This window comes from Castanea sativa, chromosome 10 (assembly GCF_040712315.1).
Source record: "Castanea sativa cultivar Marrone di Chiusa Pesio chromosome 10, ASM4071231v1".
Classification (NCBI taxonomy): Eukaryota; Viridiplantae; Streptophyta; class Magnoliopsida; order Fagales; family Fagaceae; genus Castanea; species Castanea sativa.
This window is the reverse complement of record NC_134022.1, coordinates 2,489,087-2,511,703: the sequence shown is the minus strand read 5'-3', so window position 1 is coordinate 2,511,703 and position 22,617 is coordinate 2,489,087. Positions and strand designations below refer to the sequence as shown.

General features: G+C 34.2%; 2 protein-coding genes and 1 long non-coding RNA gene across 3 annotated transcripts; 2 read left to right on the top strand and 1 right to left on the bottom strand.

The window, feature by feature from the left end:
- Positions 1–470: 470 nt before the first annotated feature.
- On the bottom strand, positions 471–3,440 carry LOC142613007 (uncharacterized). Its single transcript, XR_012840217.1, has 3 exons — positions 3,323–3,440; positions 2,981–3,018; positions 471–759 (listed from the first exon to the last, which is right to left on the bottom strand). It is a non-coding gene; the product is annotated as an uncharacterized LOC142613007 (long non-coding RNA).
- A 2,460-nt stretch (positions 3,441–5,900) lies between these two features.
- Positions 5,901–12,107, top strand: LOC142613588 (histidine--tRNA ligase, cytoplasmic-like). The gene is made up of 7 exons (XM_075785995.1): positions 5,901–7,345; positions 7,883–8,062; positions 8,405–8,662; positions 9,140–9,274; positions 9,632–9,913; positions 11,255–11,395; positions 11,531–12,107. The coding sequence occupies exons 1-7, from the start codon at positions 6,002–6,004 to the stop codon at positions 11,828–11,830; spliced, it is 2,640 nt and encodes an 879-aa protein (XP_075642110.1). The 5' UTR covers positions 5,901–6,001; the 3' UTR covers positions 11,831–12,107.
- Positions 12,108–19,155: 7,048 nt separating this feature from the next.
- Positions 19,156–20,627, top strand: LOC142612997 (F-box/kelch-repeat protein SKIP25-like). Its single transcript, XM_075785178.1, has one exon. It carries the CDS (start codon positions 19,284–19,286, stop codon positions 20,448–20,450), a length of 1,167 nt encoding a protein of 388 aa, XP_075641293.1. The 5' UTR covers positions 19,156–19,283; the 3' UTR covers positions 20,451–20,627.
- The last annotated feature ends 1,990 nt before the right edge of the window (positions 20,628–22,617 follow it).

The window sequence follows — 22,617 nt, the reverse complement described above, 5'->3', positions numbered from 1 at the left end:
ATTTTGGGATGTTGGGTGTGTTGTAAAATGGTATGGTATAATTGATAAAATAGCTTTTTGGAATGGTAAAATGAGATGAGATAGCATTTCCTGTTGCAGATGCTCTTACAGTACTCATCTATTGAAGATGGGACATGACCTTAAAAATTGAAATGTGAAATTTGTAATTTTAATGAGTCATAAAGTATTATGTCTAAAAAAAAAAAACCCCAAAAATCCCATGAATTTTTTAATGTTACTAGTTAGGGCAGCACGTGCAAGGCACATGTCACTCCTCTGTTTTACTAAAAAAATTATATTTTTCATTAGATAACACAAAACCACTAGGTTTTGTACTAAAAAATGCATAGATAATACTAATTTCTTAATCTTAACAAATTTTTCTACATGATTAGAATAATTACATATAAGATACGGATTTATCTATATAATTAAGTTATCTTTTTAGAGCTATACAATGTAAAAGTATAATCTAATCATTAATCACTCTCCAAAAACTTCCAAAAGTTATAAAAAAAATTTAAAAAAATTCCCCAAGAGCTTTTCTAAGAGCTACAATGAATATCTCTTTTTCTATTGTTGCAGTAGCACCATAACAGCAAAGCACTATAGTTCTCTCCAGGTTGTCCTTGCACGCTAAAGTTGATCCAATCTTTTCTTCTTAAAGGGATTAATTTTGAATGTTTGATCTTGAAGTTCAGCAGAAAACTTGCCACCACCTTAAATCTATTATCTTACCAAGTGATACTGTCATGCCACCTGAAATGAACACAACAATCATAATCATAGTTGGTTTTATGATGGTATAACAAAAACTTAACCAACCGAAAGTCCAACATGAGGGCAATATCAAATTTAAAAAATAAGGTAAAAACCAATGATTTAAAACACTAAAACATGAACTCAATTAAAGGTTGTTCTTTTTACCCCTCTTAGTTAACAATTCCACCAAACTCTTTCTTAATGCATCCTAAAACTATTACAATCCACATATCAATAATCCACAACAAAAGCTTTGGTCAAGAAAACAAAAGTAAACATTATATCTAGGACCCAAGTACAAAAACACAACACTACAGCTAGTTTGGTTATTTAAATAGAATATTGCTGGAACATTTTAATATTAAATAATTAAAATGAATAACATAAATGTAAAAATGTGGGAGTGAATGTGGAAGATGAGGAGTTAGTGAAAATGTTTAAATCCCACATTGAAAAGGAGAGAGACTATTTTGTTCTTTTTAATTGTGGTGATTAATGGGCTAACATGAATTGTCTCAAATATTGGGCCAGATACGTGCGCAAGGGGAGGTGAAGGGTGGACAAGTCAGAGACGGTCTGCACCGGTTACAAAGTTTAGCCAACCAAGGGCTTGAATCTCCTTAAAGAGAGTGAGTGCCGCGCCTCAGTCCAAATAGTGTTGTTTGTATAATCTCTTTCTTTAAATTAATAAAAAATCCAGAAGTATTATTCAGTTTCTCTTCGTGTTATTTCCATTATCATTGTGTTTGCACCAACAAATTTTTCATTTTTCAAAAATCAAATCAACAAATTAAGCTACAACCCAACTCAAGTCAATAAAACCAACATCAAGCTACTTGGAACAACTATACAATTAACACTAACAGTACACGGTAATAGTTCCAAAAGGCTATTTACAAGGCCTACACAAACAGCGGAAAACTATCACACACAAGTCACATATCAAACAATTTCTCTAGACTTACTAACAACTCTCCAAAATCAATAATCTCTAAGAAAAATTCAGCAAAAAAATGATGACATGATTAGGTTAATTGACTTCTATAATGCTAGGAAACATGCATGTTTTTCTAATAGTTCTCAAAAATGAGAAAGATTTTTAAATTCAGCAGGCTAAACTCCCATTAAATTGAGGTCCTTTAGCTGGCTGTCATACCAAAGAAAAGAATGAAAGCAGTACAAAAATTTAAGGAGGGTATGAAAGAAGAATGCAATCACTAATCTATAAGTATCGGTACATACAAGAACTACCAATTTCATTAACATTTCAAACTCTGTTTTAAATTGTTCAAGGTGTAGTCTAAAAATTCCCCATGCAAATAAGCTTAAGCCATCCAATTGTATGATAGTGTTTTAGGAGTAAAATAAATAAAATTGATTAGGATAAGGGAATTATAGATTTAGGTAACTAATCTAATATGTTCCCATCACTTAATATGCTCCATATTATATATAAAAAAATAATTTATTCACACATCCAATGTTAGGAGTCGGTATATGGTGTACCTGGCATATATGCCGGGTACAACATATAATTTTCGCAATGTTAGAGCACAAATGACACCATCCTCTAAAATTAAAATAAATAAAAATTTAGGTGATTGCTTTTTGATAAATTAGTAAATTTTCACTGAACAAAACAAAGCTATATACAAATTAACAGCCCTAAGAGACAGTAGAACCAAACATATCACAGATCCCAAGATAAAAGTACAAGAGAGGACACTAAGTATCTGTTTGGATTGCCGTTTTCCACTCAGCGTTTGCCTTATTTTTTTTTTAAGACCAAGGACATGAACAGTACACCAAGCATATGAAAAAAAAAATTTTAATTGAACAGTACTTTTTCATAGTTTTAAAAAATTTTAAAAATTATTTTGCTACGATGTTTTCAATTTTCAGTAATAAGTTCTATCTAAGCGAACCTAAGCCAATTGTAAAATAGCGAAATCAGCAAAAAAAAAAAAAGTATAAAGCACAATGTAGGTCCTGAAACAATAAGAGGCTTTCTAGTTAAAAAGAAAAAATACAAAGTATTTGTTTTATGTAAACGACTCACCAGTGATTTGCGAAATGAATAAACCAAAGAAAAATTTAGAGAGATATAGAATACTAAAATTCGTAAATTTGTTAAATATTAATTAAAACTTCTTTTAAATTAATGTATCGTAAGATTTAGTTAATAGAACTAAAGGAGGAAAGAATAAAGTGTAAGTACCCATATCAATCCGTCTGCATCCATGAATGTTCTTCTTACTGCATTCAAAGTTCCAAATACCATTAGAATTCTACTAAGGCCTCAAAATCAAAGAAAAAAACCAAGAACTGTTCAGAGCTTGGCACTTGAGTATGTTATACACATCTTTCTATATATATACAACCATAGGGAGAGAGACCTTTATTCAGAAATCTGCCCCCAATACAATACACCAAAAACATAAAACAACAACTGCTACATTTTCTTCAGCCGAAAATTCAGTTGTTGAAATTTTAAGAAATGAAACAAAAAAGAATGGAAAGAAAGAAAAGAAGCAAACCATAGAGTAATGAAAAAAAATACCTGACGTGTGATTTGAGTAAAAACACCAAACCCACCCCAACTCTCCATCTCTCAGATTTGTCCAAAGAAAAGAGTGAGACTGTATTTTCTTACCAAGCCTCTCTCTCTCTCTCTCTCTCTCTCTGCTGGCCTCTCTCTTCTTCAAACAGTACGTACCCCACTCCCTGAGCCAAAAGATTTTTTATTTCTCTCTCAGTTTTGTCTTTGTTTGGTCTCTCACTAAAACCTCGCCCAATCGCACCGTTTTACTCTCCAAAACTTGAATTAACCAAAATACTGTAGATAGAGTTATTCGCTCTTTTTATATAGTTAGTAAAAATAACACGTGCTTGATCTCCAACAATAGGCACGTGCTTGATCTATTAGAGGATTATATTCTACCAATATAACTTAGATCTAAATAAATGCAAATCACACCATTAGTTATATATTGTAATCTTTTATAGTTCCCTAAACCCATCTAAGATTCACCAAAATGCAAAACATTTTATGTAGTTCTTGTGCGTGCAACATAATATAATTGAACCATTTGTTATCATTCAAACTTACACTTCTACGTTTAAATTTAAAATTTTTATTGCAAAATACTAATGAAAAAACAAATGAAAACATTAAACAAAAAAAAAATTTAAATACAAATTTTCCAAAACCAACTTCATTGCCCACAAGGACCACAACCAAGCCCTATCCCACAAAGGTCTCAAACCTGTCACCAACCAACAAAGCAAGCTACAATAAAAAATACAAAACCCAATTCCTTCTCTCAAACCACCAAAAACTTGAACTTTGGCCAATGTCCCTATCATTACGCAACCAAACCATCCCAAAATTCAACTCTTCTATATCATCATAACCTTCTCATTCTTCTATAGGTGAGGGTCGTAATATTCTTAGCACAATAAACTTTCAAGTCAGAATGAAATATATATATATATATATATATATATATATATATATATATATATAACATGACTATGTAAGGAATTAAAACATACCAATTAGAATGAACAAAACATGACTATATATATATATATATAACATGACTATGTAAGGAATTAAAACATACCAATTAGAATGAACAAAACATGACTACGTAATAATCCACATGTTCTTACCACTCTCTCAAAAAAGAAAAAAAACAAAACAAAACAAAAAGATGAACCCATTATAAAGAAGCTAAATCTAAGTGAGATAAACATATCTTAGAAGGGCAAAAACATCAAGACCAAGATAAATATAGCGAATTCATAAATAATAGCACTTTAATATACACTGTGAACTAAGTTCAAGGCTTAGAACCTATTAGGTACCACCAGTTTGATTTAAATCATAGAAGAAACACCTAGTAATTTCCAATTCTAATACTTTCTAAAGTGTAAATGGATTGCCAATATAAATAACAACCTTATGCATTAGTCTCCAACAATAGACTAATAATATCATACAATTACACTCCAATGACACACACTTGATCTCTTGGTAATAATAACATAAAATTACACTCCACTCTCTTCAAAGAACAATGTCTAAGATAATGAGCACCAATAAACTCTATGAGAAACAGGAGCTTAATCTTCGATGAACAAATGGCCAAGAAACTCAAAAGCCCAAGCTTGAGTTTGTCTCTAATGCTCTGTTATAATATTAGCTGCTTGCTTACAAATTGTTGATAAATCATTCCAAGTTTGAAATCACCTATTCCAATATTGAATATTTATTCTAATGAAGTTAACAATGAAGTGAATACAAGTATTGTGATGTAAGTCATATAATGCTTAAGGTGGCTGTATATGAACCTTACTTGAACTCCAAATTTCGACAAAGAAAAATTGAAACTAAGATTCTGAACCTAAAGATTAGTCCTCATGCATTGCAAATTCTTTCTTGGATTTCATTGCTCTTTTAAATTTTCAGTTATATTTTATTTGAGAGGAAGTATTATAACATATCATGTGTATTTTCATCACAACCACTAATAATATCCCATTCTTCCGATTTCACCAAAAAATAAAAATGATAGGTAAAATTCCCACTCTATTCAAAATTCAAACCTATTCAAAGAAATGAAATCCTTACAAAATTGATTATCTACCATATGAAGAACATGAAACCCCCCACGAAACTAAGATTAAAGAATAAGTATAAACAAACTCATGTAATGAATAATTGAGAAAGTGAGAAATTGACCTATGGCGACAATTAGCAGCATGAGTGTCGTGGAGAGAGTGATCTAGACCCTACTTTCTAGGCTTGCACCACACAAATTTACTGATTTTTTTTTTTTTGATACAAAATAGAATTTCTACTCTAACCTAATCTAAGTGTAAATGTGTGTGAAATTTCTTCTTCGAGATTTAAACCCCGGCCCTTACCCCACACTCCACAAGCATTTATAGCTATAAAATGACCATCGCACCAAAAATGTGTACTGGTACAGATTTACATATCTTAAATTCTTTAGACTATGCTCAAAATTTAATACTCACAAAATAAATACAATTTCTCTTGTATGCAATTTTATTATATATATTGGATTAAAAAATATATATATATCATCTCACTTAGTTAGTAGAAGTTCAAAGGCCAAACCCCTAAACCCTCTCCTCCTCTGTCCTCAGGGCCGAAGCTAGCTGCCTCTCTCTAAACACTTTTTTCCAAATCCAAAAACAAAAAATAAAAATGGCTTCAGACAAAGACAAAGCCTCCGAAGTCTCTGTAATTACATTAGGAGGCAAGGGCTCATCTCTCTCTTCATCTTCACTCTACGCCATTGCCACCGGCTTCGCTTCGCTACGACTCGACTCCTCCGCACTCGATAGACTCTCACCCAATCAGGCTTCGCCACCTGTCCAATCCCAATTCCCCATCCCCAAAACCCTAGCCCCTCTCGAACTCCGAGCATTCCTCACCGTCCTCCTCTACAAGCTCCTCCGCTGCTCCGATCACTCCTCCACGCTCCTCCCCATCCGAATCTCCGAAGCCCTCAACAGATACAAGAATTCGCAAACCCTAGAATTGGGTTCGATCGAATTGAGCAAAGAGGAAGCGGCATTGGTTGACAAATTGTATCCGTCGGGTTTGTTTGGAGTTTGCGCTGTGTTGGATCACCAATCGGCGGCGTTGTCGGCGGTTTCCGATGCGGTGGCTGCATTGTCGTGCGAGGCCATTAAGGCCGACGTGGCGGCGGTGTTCAATTCGATGGATTCCGGTGATGGGTTCTCGGCGAAGGAGGAGGTTGGGGTTGCGAGTGATATGAAGGTTTTGCTGAATGGGTCGAAGTTGGTTGGGAAGGTTGAGATTGATTCGGTGTCGAAAATAGCTAAAGTTCATGGGAGTTTGAGGGAGATTGTGAAGTTGGTGCATTCCAAGACAAGAATTGAGCTGAATTCCAAGGATTTGGGTTCGGGTTCGGGTTCGGATGTGAGGACTGTGCTGTATCCATTGGCAGCAGCGATTAATGAATTGGGGGAGTGTAGTTTGAGTCGTGTGAAGGCAAATTTGGATTCAATTGGTAATGAAGGTTTACGGTCGAGCTTGGTGGGTTTGTTTGAAGGGAAATGTGCTAGTGGTGAGAGCTTGAGAAATGGGTTTAAGTTGGTTTTGGAGCTGGGGTTCGAAAAGGAGTACGAAAAGTTTGTGCACCAAGTGAATGTGTTGTTGGGGATGGTGTGGAAGATTGTGGCGTGGGAGGCAATGACGGGATTTATCGCCCTTGAGGGTGTCGAGTGGAGTGAAAAGAGTGGGAGTAGTGTTGAGGTGAATGGAGGAGTAGGAGGAGGGAATGTGAAGGGGGATAAGAAGGGTGAAAAGAAGAAGAAAGTGTTGTTGGGGAAAGGGACTAGTGTGATTGTGCAATTGATTAAGGATAGGTTGCAGGGTAAGGCAGGTGATGGGATTGAGAAATGGGTCGAGGATCTTTTGTTGTTTTTGGACCCAAAGGACCGGGAGTTTGATAGCTTGTTGAAGAAACTAAAGGAGATTGTAGAAACCAATGAAAGTAGAAGATTGCCCAAGCTTCCAAAGGTGATGACATTCCTGAAATTTTATCACTTAATTCTCATTGAATGACGGGTGCATTATTATTATTATCTTTTATGTGCTCTGTATAAAGATGGGAAAAACATTTTATACTTGTGTCAACATTGGAGCAATTCTTGGAGAATGTTTCATAAAAAATGTTTTTAGAATTTAGTGCTAGAAGTGGAGAATTGTTTAAATATGTTGACAGCTTATTGTAATTTGCCTGTAATTTTGTTGCATGCTTTTGAGCAGCCTGTTGAGTTTATTGTTGATATAGGTGCTCTTTGGAGCTGTTTGTACTTTTGTACAGTCTTTAGTTAATATACTTCTAATTCATGGACCAAAAAAATGGCATATTGCAAGGAGCTGTTTGCAATTTTATACTCTTTTTAATCAATCAAAATTTCAATACTCACTTATTTTGTTTTAATTTATGAACATACTGTTGTGTTCATATTCTTATTTAAGAAATTATTTTATTTCTGCCCCTTGAATGCATCACTAGCATGCTGGCTGTAACCATATTATGGTACAAATTAGGGTACTCGTGATTTTGCGAAAGAACAAATGACAATAAGAAAGAGAGCATTTTCAATTATTGAGGATGTTTTTGAGAGGCATGGTGCTACCGCGTTGGATACTCCAGCGTTTGAACTGAGAGAAACTCTCATGGGAAAGTATGGGGAAGATTCAAAGTTGGTATATGATCTTGCTGACCAGGTAATTATTTCATATTAGTTAATTCATTTAAGTCATTTCCTTTTATGCTATTTTTAATTTTAGGAATTTTCGCCTGTTCAATCAAGTTGTTACTTCATGTAGTTGATATTTGAGTCACCTGGCTATCTATCTATCTATCTATCTATCTATATATATTATTTTATTTTTTTCCATCCAAAGAAGATTTATATAAGGACTGTTTTCTTTTTTTCCCCAACTTTTCTTTTTTTCCCCAGCTAACCTGTAATTTATCATTGTTTGCTGTACTTATCAAAGGAATTTAGTTACACCATTTCATATTTACTCAATAGTGATATAAGTTTATGTTCAATCTGTTGGCAGGGTGGAGAACTTTGTTCTTTGAGATATGACTTAACCGTACCATTTGCTAGGTATGTGGCTATGAATGGTCTCACATCATTTAAAAGGTACCAGATAGCTAAGGTTTACAGGAGGGACAACCCATCTAAGGGAAGATACCGTGAATTTTACCAGTGCGATTTAGACATTGCAGGCCAATATGAAAAAATGGGGCCAGATTTTGAGATTGTTAAAATTTTGACAGAACTCCTTGATGAACTGCAAATTGGAGATTATGAGGTAACCTCATTTTTTTACCCACCTATCCTTGTTAGTCAAAAGTTTAGCATTTAAATTTGTTGCGGATTATATACTATACTGTATTTCGTCTCTGATATTGGTATTGACTTGTTATGCATCTGTCACTTGTATTGGGTGCATGCCTCCTATCCTCATAGATGCTATTTATTGCCATCTGATGGCAGCAATGTCACTGAGTTTGTCTTGGAAGTTGGAACCATTACCTGGTCAGCGGTGCTAATTCAATATGTTTCATCACATATTGTGGTTGAAGACAATTGATAAATATGATTCGATAAAGAATGAGCAAATGAGCAAGGCCTAGTTGAAATGAAACCGATTTATTGATTTTGTGATAAAGACCTTCTTCAAAGTGTGTTCTATAATAATAATAATAATAATAATAATAATTATTATTATTATTATTATTATTATTATTATTATTATTATTTTAATTAATTTCCTATTCATCTACAGATAAAATTGAATCATCGGAAGTTACTTGATGGAATGTTGGACATATGTGGAGTGCCACCGGAAAAATTCAGAACCATATGTTCAAGTATTGACAAGTTAGATAAGCAACCTTTTGAGCAGATAAAAAAGGAAATGGTAAGAACACTTGTATGCAAATACTGTTGTCATACTTATCAAAAAATACTGTTGTCATACTTGGTTATTATTACTAGGAGCAATAGCCTATCTAGTTGTTAGCATTTCATTAATATAAGGATAATTCTGTGATCATCTTTTTGTAAATATGTTGGAATAGTAATTTAGAGCCTAATTTTTACTCTATTGTAATTTTATAGGGAAGCTTGCATATTCATTCCTTTTACTTGAGCTTTTCTCTTTGCAATAATATTTATAAATGAAATGTTGGATTAATAATTTAATTGTGTATTCCATTTATATCATTGCATGAATTTTAGTATGTTTGGTTATATATTTCTTGTTAATTATTGTTAGGTGGAGGAGAAGGGCTTATCTGTTGAGACAGCAGATGAAATTGGCACTTTTGTGAAGGAAAGGGGACAGCCTTTGGAACTATTATCTAAGCTTAAGCAGCAGGGCAGCAAGTTCTTAGGACACAATGGATCTGTTGATGCACTGAATGACCTAGAGATTTTATTTAAAGCTCTTGAAGTGTCAAAGTGTATTGACAAAGTGGTTTTTGACTTGAGTCTTGCCAGAGGCCTTGATTATTATACTGGAGTCATATTTGAGGCTGTTTTTAAAGGCGGTGCACAGGTAATTTTTTACGAAACATCTGCATTTTTCATTTCATTTATTTTTTCTTCCTTGTGAATCCATATTGTTTTTGGTGACACTTTAATAGCTGATCCTTTTATAATGATGCCCAAGGATCTTTTCTCTTATTGATCTGGGAGAATTTTTTTAAATGGTTTATTATCATATTAGTTGTGATCTGAACTGGTCAAATCGACTGGCCAAAATTCTAGAAGAACAAATGGACATTGAATTATTGTGATAATTTGACATGGCAGTGACATGTGCATATGCTCTAATTTAAAGAGCACGCTTGAACAATGCATTCCATCCTATCAGATTGCTGTTGATATATGTGTGGCTGGTTTTGTATTGGTGGCATTATATGTTAGCTTTTCATGATAGTAGGTCATTGGTAATCCTCTCGTATAGATGTCTTTCCTCAATTCTTTTTTTTCTTTATTATTGAAACTTGTGTGATGAAGTTTGGATGGTGGTAATGTTGTATGCCCATTTATATCTGATATGTTTAAAGATCCTAGTGCTGCTGTAGAAGCTTATGAATTATTGTTCTTAATTTGCTTTGTCTTTGCTCCTCTGTATTTTATGATCCTGTGACAATCATATAGTTCTATGACATGGATCGTTTTCAGTCTCTAGAGTTATGATTATTTCAGCCATTTACTTGTGTTGTCTGATTTCTGGGGGCCGGAAAGATGATTTCTCCATAAATAAGCTTCATGTTACTGTTTTTGTTTACATGATTGTTGTGGGGTGACAACTGTGATGAAGGAGGAGATTGGAAAAGGATTGTGGAAAGAAAAGAGAGAAATTGAGTCATGAAATGAAAAAGTCCTTATGAACTTATTCAAAAAAATGTCAGTTTTTATGAAGTGTGAAAAATAAATTTAAGAAACTTGAAATTTTTAAGTCTTAGAGTTGACATTAAAAGCAAATGTCAATAATTAATTTTTCATAATTCTTTTTGGTTTGATTTTAGTTTTCATCATGTAGTATAGAGGGACAAAAGATAGAGTGGTAACAATTGTGTAGAACAGCCAATGCAGTACCTAGTTGAGATTTTTCGGATCTAAAGCCAACTGAAGTTACTAAGTTCTGCCTTGGTAGTGGAGACGAGGAAACAAAAATCCATAGCTAACATCAGAACTGATGTAAAATTTAAATTTAAAAATTTCATTTTTCAGTTCATTTTCAATAATGGGTGCATTTCATTTGCTTCTTGTGTGATCTAGTAATTGGTGCATTTCATTTGCTTCATGTGTTTCCAAGAAAACGTGTGTGCACGTGTACGCGCTTGTGTTTTAAGTACTGATGATGTGATTTGCTTGTACATGTCCTCAGGTTGGTTCAATTGCTGCTGGTGGACGTTATGACAACCTTATTGGTATGTTTGGTGCAAAGCAGGTTCCAGCAGTTGGTGTTAGTCTTGGAATCGAGCGGGTATTTGCTATAATGGAGCAGCTACAGAAAGACCAGAGCCAGGTGATAATAATACTTTAATATACATATATGAACCTCGACTTTCTAATATTTTGGCTAGCAACTCAGAGTTTAATAATCTAGCACCCTGGTGGTGAGGCTGATGAGTTCTTTCATTCCTTTTGGGTGTTTTGGCAGTTACCACGTGCAACAAAGACTGAAGTCCTAGTTAGTATACTGGGGGATGACTTGACTCAAGCTGCAGAGCTGGTAAGTGAACTGTGGAATGCCAAAGTGAAAGCCGAATATTTTGTTAATAAAAGGGTGATGAAGCACATTGACCGTGCTAGAGAGTCGAGGATCCCGTGGATGGTTATCGTGGGTGAACGGGAAATGAATGAAGGGATTGTTATATTAAAAGATATTGAGGCTGCTAAAGAAGATAAAATTCCTAGAAGTAGTCTTGTCGAAGAACTTAAAAGACGGTTGAACCCGTGAAATTAATATTTGGCCGAAAGGCACAACTCCAAGCCAGATTTCCATTCTAACTTGGTAAAACACCCTTTTTTTTTTTTTTAGACATGCTTTTCATTGTTTGTACTCGTTATTTCTTAGTACTGGAATTGAAGATGATAGGTGTCATATAAAAGGTCTATAGAACACCAGGATTTATTTTTGTTATAGATTTTTGTAATTTTATTTGGTGCTTTCGATTTTACAGTGCCATGCCAATGAAATACTATGATGGCCATACATGAAATATTTTAATGTTTAATTGCAATTCTCCACTTGAGTTTCATTTTATGGTGATAGTTTATTGGGAATCTAGGGGTGGGGTCTAGTTCTACCAGTCATTTTATGGCCTCACTTTCTTGACACTTCAAAATCATGAAATTCGGTATTGATGATGAAAGTAATGAAACGCATTGGAATAAGGATGCAAAAAGGGCTGTGCTCAAGTCAATTGCATTGCTAAGCATAACTAATTTGGCGGAAAAAATTACATGCATCATTTTTTTTTTTTGGTAATCAGGAAATGTCATTAACAAAAACTAAGAACTGAGAGTAGCAGTAGACCTGCTATGGTACAATTTTTGTCCGAGCTTAAAAGCTCCAAAAGATCCACGGGTGGATCATGATACAAAATAACTAAATTTTCTTGATCAGTCCCTATCTTAGCCAACCTGTCAGCACATGAGTTTGCTTCACGGTAACAATGCCCGATCCGGACTTGGCCAATCTGTGATATCAGCTGCTTGCAGTCATGAAGAAGAGGCAGAACAGCCAGGTTAGTATCAGATGGCTTGGTGAGTAATTGGACAATAGCAATAGCATCTAGTTGGATATCTACTGCATTCAATTGCAAGCTGTTGCAGAGTATTAGACCGTCTCTAAGTTCCCATAATTCCGTGGTAAAACTGTTTATGCAGCCAAGTCTCCTTGAGAAACCCCCAACCCATTCCCCTTGGTCATTCCTAATGAGACCACCACATCCAGCCTTGCCCAAGCTGTGTAATGCAGAACCATCTGTATTTAGGTGAAACCACCCAGATTGAGGCTTATCCGATCTAATTTGCACCACTCTTCTGTTGCCTGAATATTTGGAGTCGAAACACACTGCTGAAATTCCAGCGCACTAAAAAAGGCCTTCTCATGCACATTGGACTGCACACAATGGTTTTTAAATACCACCTCATTTCTATTCTTCCACAGCAGCCAGATTGCAAAAGGAAAAACAATTTTCCAAAGGGGGTTGGTTACTCACTCTACACCTATTATCCTTACAGGTTTTTTTCAAGCCACAAACCCAAGCTTCCTTCATAAAAGCTGCTAATCTCATTAATTCCCAAATGGCTCCAAATACTTCTGGCAGCCTCGCAATCCCTCAACCTGTGTAGAATGGATTCAGAATCCCTTTGGCACAAAGGACATACATCAGACACATTAATGCCCCTTCTTGGTAGACACCCCACCCCCCCCCCCCCCCCCCAAACTCCAATACTGTTGTGCAAACACTGCCATATATAGGTCTTGATCCTAGGCAAGGTTTCTAGCTTCCACACCCACTGCCCAGAAAAAGCTTCTCCATCAGCCCCACAGCCCATGGCTATGGAATAGGCATGCTTCAAGTCAAAATCCCCTCTATTAGCTCCTGCCCAGGTCAACCAGTCTCCCCCTTGATCAGCTATGATAGAAAAGGAATAGAATTAATGTCCATAAGGACCTGAGGAAAATATACTTTATGGGAGAGGAAATATAACATTAATGAGAAGATCAACTGCTCCAACAATTATCACTTTTTTTTTTTGAAATTTTTCACATCTGCAAGGTCCATGCTGTATTGCCTTTTTATATATATATACACTTTTGCTTCTTCTTCTTTTTTTTGTATAAATTTTTATAAAACTATATACTTTTGCTTATTAAAAGACATTCTATAATTCATACAAGCGTACCAAAACGCTACAATATATGGTTTCTCTATCCACTGTTACTCACATCCATCAGAACACAGTATAAATAATTTGTTGTTAGATTCACTTACATGTAATTTTCAACGACATTAATTTAAGTTAATGTAATACCATTTGTTAGTTAAATTTGGTGCATAGTTTGGTAGTTAATATAATACCACTTGTTAGTTAAATTTTGCGCAGAGTTTGGTCCCTTTTCAACTGATCGATGAAAATAGTTAGATGAAAACAGAAAGGGGAAAAAAAAATCTACTAATTTGAAAAATCATTCATGACAAATTGAAAAATAGAATTTTAGAAGTTGATTCCAACAAGAGAAGAGAAGTACCTAGATGCCAAAGCTACCCACAAAATCCAACAAAACAACCTAATAATAGTGCAAAACCAACTTTTATATGAGAATAATGTTGCGTCTATCACACTTTTACAACGATTTCATAACAAATCATAGATGACAAATTATTACTATTTTTGGTCAACCATTAAAAAAAATTTCGCTTACCTATGACTGTTAATACAACTTATCACCTAGAATTTGTTGCAAAATCGTTATAGAGATAGATTTCTCTTTATGCAAGCCATCATCAAACAAATTTACAAAACAAACTAATTATTGTATGGAATATATTAGCATCTTTGATTCTTTGGACAGGAATTTTTAGCTTTGGTAGTTAACTTCTCTCTTCAAAATTTGACTCACAGCCATTAGTTTTTTTTTTTGTGCAGTTAATTTAACGATTAAACTAACTGGAATTCAAAATTTATAGTATTTTTTTTATCAAACATAATTTATAGCATTCAATTACATAATTTATAGTAATTGAATGCTATAAATTTCCAAAACACTGTTCATAAATCTTTCCAAAATTTGAGCAATACAGAAAATTGCCAACAAAAATTTGTGAGCTTATAAAAAAAAAACCATTCTACTCTATTGTGGGTTGTCCTGTTCCCCACCCCACCCCATGTCAAGAAAAGAATATCTCAGTTCTCCATCGGGGTAATGTTCCACTAGGACCGCAACCTGTACTCTCTCACTCACCGACTTTACGTGTCTCTACCTCATTGGTTTTTCTGCCAAATAAGTAAATTCTAATCTTATTGTGAAAACAAAAATTGCCCTTTGGATTGAGAAAATCTGAAACAGTATCCAATACGGCAATACCTTTACACATGCCCAAAAGGGAGAGGTTAATGTACGTAATCATGGACGGAGCTATTCTTGGGGTCCCCCCCTCACCTCCAACTATTTTTTTTTTTTTTAAATACTAGTATATATTTATGTACAAACTTTAGCAATTTGATTCGATAAAATTACACTTAGAGGGCGTTTGGATAGCCAAAACGCGCGTCCATGTCCAAAATTTTTTTTTTTTTTTACGTGTGTTTGTTACTGTTCATTGGCCATGAACAATGATTTTAGGCTAATAACAGTAACTTTTGGCATGAACAGTGTTTTTTAGCCCTTTAAAAATTATTTTACTACAATGTTTTCAGTTTTCAACAATAAGTTCTATCTAAACGGACCCTTAATCTCTCTTAACAATTTCCTTGATCCTTTTAAAGGCCATAAAAAAATTTATAAATCTAAAATCTAGAACATAATTAACCAGCCAAAAAAAATTAGCCTAACAATAAAAATGACAAATAACAAAACTAAATATAATTAAGTTCAATCAACTAATTTTACCCAAAGCAAACAACCTGAACATTTAAAAGAATTTAACAAAATATTTTTGTAATTACCCAATAATAAATGCACGCATCAAAGACACACACACACAAACCCACATCGAGTTCTATTTTTATAAATGATTGCATTGTAATGTATAAAAAAACGATAATTTTGTATTTTTGTCTTCATTAATGTTTTGTTAATACTAAATGGATTTTTTTTTTTTATAGAGGAAAATGGGTGCTTATTTGGAGTTTCATAATTTTTTTTTTTATACTTCCACCCCTTAACTCTAAGTCCTGGTTATATTCCTGGATGTAATTGTTTCTATTATTCAATAAAGAGGCATATTTATGAAAGTTTTCTTATTTTTCCCACAATAAAATAAGTGACAACTCCACACACAACACATTCTCCTGAGATTTTCCTAAACCTAAATTGGCCAAAAAAACAAGATCCTCACACCGCAACGTGAGTTCATAATCTAATCCTAATTTTTGCTAACTTAAGTATTGATGAGTCCCCTGTTGGACGAATCTGACGATCCTCTGGTGCCATTACAGTCCTCTTTGTAGGCGTTTATTGGCAATTGGATCAACTGCATCAACATTCACCTTTAGGAATTATCTATTACTTTGATTTTTGTATTCTAATTATAATTGTTTGTTTTTTAAGATAATAAAGTTGTTTCACAATGTTAGGTTATTCCTTAAGTAGAGTTGACTTAATTCACGGTTCATATTATGTTTCTATTAGTAGAAAAACACATAAAAGGTTATGGGCAATAGACTTGGCATTGAATTAATAAATCTAAGAATATTATGGAAAAAATAAATATTTCCTTTAATTGATTGTTAGAAGTAAACCAAACAATGAAATTTTATCAAATTCTTAATCAAATCATGTGTAAATATAGTTACATAGTTACACTCTTATATGAAATCAAATTCTCAAGCATCGTATTTTAAAGAATCTAGATGTGTGGAGGTATAACCAAACTCTATGTTACCATTAACTTACTAAAGATGTATGGAGACCACATATTGCAATCGTTTAAAAATATTAAAAACTTAACTGACAAAATTAAAAATTTGAGAGCCAATTTAAAATAGGGTTTAACTCTTTTTTTTTTTTTTTAATAACTATGTACGTGACCGACAAAGAATGCAAATAAATTACAAAAGTATATGTCTAGAAGTAGAAATTCATAAAAAGAACATCAATAATGTGTCTTCACATTTCTGGTGTGTGTCTATATATTTATATTTATTTATTTATTTATTGTGAGTTTTAGTTGGATCTATTTTTAGTTTTTTTTTTTTTTTTTGGGATAAACGGGATCTGATTTTAGTAATGATCTGGGCCTTATGGCATCTTTGCATCAATCATTGCTATCCCTCAAGGCGGTTGAACAATAGATGCAATTGATGCAATCGCCTAAGGCCTCAAATAAAAAAAAGGCCCCCACTTGTAAAAAAAAATTATATATATATATATAATATATTTATCTATATATTTTAATTACCAAAAAAGTTTAAGTACTTTTATCAATAAAATGCATTAAAAATATCATATTGTATCTTAAAATGCAGAATATTGCACAATAACTATGCACACGACTTGATAGGACAAGACTGCAAAGTGCTATGTGGACTATATAGCCTTGTACACCAGCCCCAACACATCACAAGGCTTAAGCTGCCCACACGGCTCCACACTAATTAATAAGTTATCACTATTTTTTTTTAATGCAAACTCTTACTTTATCAATTATTATAAATTATTATATCAATTAATAATTTGATGTATATTATATCAACTCATTTGTATTATAGTGATAATGTGATACTAATTTATTGAACCATGTAATAAATTAATTTTTATTTGTGTAGGTTTAGACTTTAAAGTTTAAAAAAGAATCCACTTAAAATTTTCGCCTGAAGCCCCCAAAATTGTTGAGCCGGCCCTGCTATCCCTCGTGCCAAAATCATTACAAACTTATCACAATTCCAATTCATGACAATGGAAACAAGCCTCTTACTAATCAATAATAAAGAACTAACCTTTCCCACGGTTATAAATATAAATCATTCTGCATAGCACATTGTTTTACGTGAATATTTTTTTTAGGCTAAAAGTTGTGGAGTGGAAGAGATTTTTATATCACCTAATAGAGAGAGAGACAGAGCTAGCTTTTATGTGAAATGAAGATTGCGGGGTCCAGCCCATTTACGTAGCAATTTTTGGGCTTGTATCACAATTAATTTGTATATAATTAGGAGTATAATTCAGAATGAGAGGTCCCATAAAGGATGAGGTAGGTGGCTGATGATTAGAGACTGTTGTATGGTGGTTTGGGACTATCTATTAGGCTGTCCAAGGAGATTCTCCGATGGCTGAGGTACCTTACTAGTGTTCCTATCTAGTTTACCTTCACCCAAAAAACTCTATGTTGTACTCTAGGCGATGAAAAACTGAACATTTAGTGACTAAAATTTTCGTCACTAAAAACACATTTTATTGTAGTGTCTCGTTCTCTCGTGTTTCTCTCCCCCCAAATTATCAAACCGCTCTCCCTTCAAAGTTTGTCCATTTTATACTCTCTCATTAGTGGGTCGATAATGATAGGAATATTCTACCTGCGCATGGGCCTCACCACCTACTGGATTTGGGTGGCCCTTTGAGTCTAGAGTATTGTTCCAACACGTCTAATCTCATACCATGAAGTGGGTCCTCCTAACTCTACCATTGTGATGATTCCTTTATAACTTGAACCATGCATCGAGGCCCTTGCTTGGACGGTGGACTCTCCCAAGATATTATTTCTCCTCGACGCTACTTCCCCTCCTTGGAGAACGAAAGTGATTTGTTTGGACCCTAGCCTGGTTGCTCACGTGATGACCTTGTTATAGGCCTTTCATACATTATGGGTTGGGCCATTAACTTTTTTGGATGTCTGTCCAAACTCAGTCTTGGTCAAACAATGTTTTTTTTTTTTTTATATAGAGAGAGTTTCAATCTATGACGTCCACTCTTAATGATATAGTTTTTTACCATCAAACCAAGACACTAATCGATTTTTGGTGTAGGTGGGGATTAAACCCCAGATCTCTTATTCAACTATCAGAAACTTTATCAATTGAGCTAATTTTCACCTATTATATAGTTCAATCTCATGTATTTGGTCCAACCATAAATATTTTCATAGCTTAGAAACGAGATAAATATAAGTTAATTATCATGAATTTGACCTCATAGATTTAAATTCTATCATACGAGTAAGTCTAATATCACAACTATTTTCACAATTTTATCACAACTTGTACACGTGACGACTTATGAGTGTTAAAATTGTAGACTCACATGGTTCTACCATTTTTTTTTTTTTCTATCACTTACAACTGAGTTATAAACAAAATTGTGAAAATTGTTACAGTGATAAACTTATCATGTCCATATATATATTAATAAAGAATATATAAGGCAGATATAATTACATACCATATTACCGTGTGTACCAAAAAAAAAAAAAACCATGTGTACAGGACACGCAATGTTTATGTATGGTCTGATATTGCTAGTTGGCACTCCACCAATGGCAATGATGACTTCTATTTTTAATACTATTTTAAAAATGAAAAGCTGAGAAAGACAGCAGAACCCACTCCACAGTCCACAAGGACCATAACCATAAATGCTTCAATCCAATTTGGCAATTTGCAAGCCTTTTAAAATACAAAACAAAACCCCACCACCACTCTCTTTCTCCCCAAACTCTCTAATCTCCATTCTCTCATAGTCCATGGCCAATACTTACAATACCAGAACTAATTCTTGCACAGCTCCATCTACCAAACTTAAAAAGTTCACACCCCACAATCACCAGCAACAAGATGAGGCATCGCTACCAGGACTACCTGATCACATAGTCCAACTCTGCCTTTCTTTCGTAAACCCTTCTCTTCTTTACTCTGTGTGCCACTCATGGCGGCGCCTAATCTATTCACCTTCCTTCCCTCCTTTCTTCTCTTTATACGCTCTTTTACATCATTCCCAGTCTTCAAATTCCAATTCCAATTCAATAGAATTCTTCAACTTCGATCCCATCTCATCCACTTGGGACCTCCTTCCTCCACCACCACCACCACTTTGTGTCCTTCTCCACCACCCATCTTTCATATCCCGAAACTTCTCGATTCAATCGGTCTCTTTCTCTCACAACCTCGTTCTCCTCGCCGCCACCACTCATAATTTCGCACCTGCACTCTCTCACCCTCTCATCTTCAACCCGCTCTCCAAGACATGGTCCTTCGGACCCCGACTCGCCACACCGCGCCGCTGGTGCGCTGCAGGCGCAGTGCGCGGCGCGTTGTACGTGGCGAGTGGAGTGGGATCCCACTTCTCCAACGACACTGCGCGTTCGTTGGAGAAGTGGGATCATGATGATCATCACCATGGCGAGTGGAAAAAGAAGAGCAGGCTTAAAGATGCAAGATATAGTAGAGATGCAATCGATGCAGTTGGGTGGAGAGGGAAGCTTTGCGTGGTGAATGTGAAAGCAAAAGAAGGAACCGTTTACAATGTTGATAAAGATGAGTGGGAGGAGATGCCGGAAGGTATGCTTTATGGGTGGAGAGGACCAGTGGTAGCCATGGATGAAGATGTGATGTATGTGGTGGATGAAGCCAAGGGTGCTTTGAGAAAGTATGACCATGAGAAGGATTTGTGGGAGGAGATTATGGAGTCAGAGAAGCTTAGAGGGGCACAACATGTGGCTGCTGCTGCTGGAAAACTGTGTGTAGTTTGTGGTGACAATGGAATTGTGGTTGTAGATGTGTTGGCCTCTCCTGGGAGATTGTGGGTGGTGGATTTGCCTATCGGTTTTGAAGCTTTGAGAGTTCATATCTTGCCAAGGATGAGTAGCCCAGATTTTGATTTTCCGGCGAGACATTCTACATCCATGGAATGAGATTTTTTTTCTTTTTTAATTTTCTTTTTGTTTTTATGTTAAAGAAAATTCTTGAATTTTGTGTGAATGAGGTACATTGCGACTACATTCAATGTCTTCTTCTTTTGATTTTTTTTCCTTATTTTTTTGTGGATCGAGGGAACTTAAAGTGAAAATTTGTCGGTTTCTGAAAAAGCATATACTTGGCAGCATTCAAGTAGGATATTAATTGATGTTGGAACTTTAATTCCTTCCCGTGCCCTTCGAGTAAAGGTGTCCCTGCGGCCAGGACTCAGGATAATGTTAACTAGGGATGGAAATATCTGTGTGCTGTAAAACCACTTTGTGATAATACATTCAACTAATAGCCCCCATATTCTAAAATTCTATCTTATTTTATTTTATTATTTTAAAATATTAATTTATCAATTATATTATATTATTTTATAATATTTTTAGCATTTTTATTTTTATTTTATAATACTACACCTTAAAATAATATTTCTATATAATAAAATAATATATCTCAAAACTCAAATAAAAATAAAAATCCAAAACCCCCAAAGAGGAATTGATAAAGTGAATAAAGTATTAGCTTTTTTTTTTTTAGAATTGAGCTACAGTGCAATTTTATTTTTAGAATTGCATTGTTACACTATTGCAAATTTTTTTACAATAGTTAGTTTTTACAAGTCTGGATGTTGGGCTTATTTGATGCATTAATACTAAAATTTTCTTACATGTAACATTTGCAATACCAAATACAAATGCTCTAAGAGAGGTTGATGTTATTTACCTTTAAAAAAGAATAGCAAAAGATACACCAACCTCATTGTGTTGTATAAAATATAGAACCATTTGAAGTTTTGAACATAACACTAAACTCTATTTTTTATTATATTATACATAAACTGTTAATTATGCAATACTTAACCTCCTAGGGTTATTGAATACAACATAAACCCCCTTGCAATACTTAACCTCCTATGTGAAAATGCTACTCTAAATATAGACATATGTCATCACCCTAGAACTCACCATTTATTTTTCCGATTGTTTAACGGCTTACATACATATATAATAATACCCACAAAGAGTTAACTGTTACATCCAAAATTTTAGGGTTTTGTATGTGTGTGTGGGGTGTGGGGGGGGGGGGAGGATTTCGTGTGTCTGTGATGTTACCCATTATTATTAGGACAATACTTAAGTATAATTCCTTAGGTATTTTACCTTAGATTCTTCAATTACATTCAACCATATGTCTTATTGGCCAATGCAGCACAACCATGTGGTTTATTGGCCTATTAGCCAATGCAATTCCTTTTTTATATTTACAGTTTCCAAGACCATATGGTTGAATTTAATTAGGAAACCTAAATACATCACCTAAAAAAATATACCTAGATTTTACTCTTGTTAATGTTATATCACTTAATAACTTTTAATTGTATTATTTTTTAAAATATCAAATCATTAGATTACATAGTTTGATGTTAATCAAATACTATTTACTATTTGATCAATGTACCCATATTTTGTGTATAAATTAAAAGAAAAAAAAATTGAAATATAGATATTTTATAAATGAAATAATTACTAATCTTTAATCATCTCAAATTTTTGCAAACATGGAAGATATAAAGATAAAATGCAATTCAACAGGAATTTCTCAAAATATAAACTAATAAAAAGTTTTTAAATGATGTAATATTAATAAAAATTACACCATATGTAACTTAACATAATTGTATAGATAAGACAAGATACATAGTTCAAAATAGGGAAAGAATGCCGTTCCTCTCTTGGAACGAAAAATGCTTATGTGGAGGATAGAACAAGGCTAGTCAAATCAGAGTAAGATAAGGGTGAAAACTCCAAAAAGTACAATAGAACAAACTAACAATAAAAAATGGGCATAAATACAAAATGCCTAAGAGCATCACCATCAAGTGTGTTAATGTCTGATTGGAAGGATTGTCAATGTCCACTGGCGTGGTTTTGGTTCTTGATTGTCAATGTCCGACTGGAAGGATTGATGGAGAGGATGAGAGGGTGAGAGAATGAATCACAGGTTAGAGGATTGATGGAGAGGAAGAGAGGATGATAGAGTGAATCAGATGTCACGGTGAGAGAAGAGAGAGAAAAGTAGAATAAATAAATATTAAAAAGTTTTTCCATTTTCATC

Bases quoted from the DNA above. Each gene is read 5' to 3' on its own strand.
- LOC142612997 (XM_075785178.1), top strand. From the start codon at position 19,284: ATGGCCAATACTTACAATACCAGAACTAATTCTTGCACAGCTCCATCT.
- LOC142613588 (XM_075785995.1), top strand. From the start codon at position 6,002: ATGGCTTCAGACAAAGACAAAGCCTCCGAAGTCTCTGTAATTACATTA. The intron at 7,346-7,882 runs GTGATGACATTC...GGTACAAATTAG, and splicing joins GATTGCCCAAGCTTCCAAAG to GGTACTCGTGATTTTGCGAA. The intron at 9,914-11,254 runs GTAATTTTTTAC...ACATGTCCTCAG, and splicing joins TTTTTAAAGGCGGTGCACAG to GTTGGTTCAATTGCTGCTGG.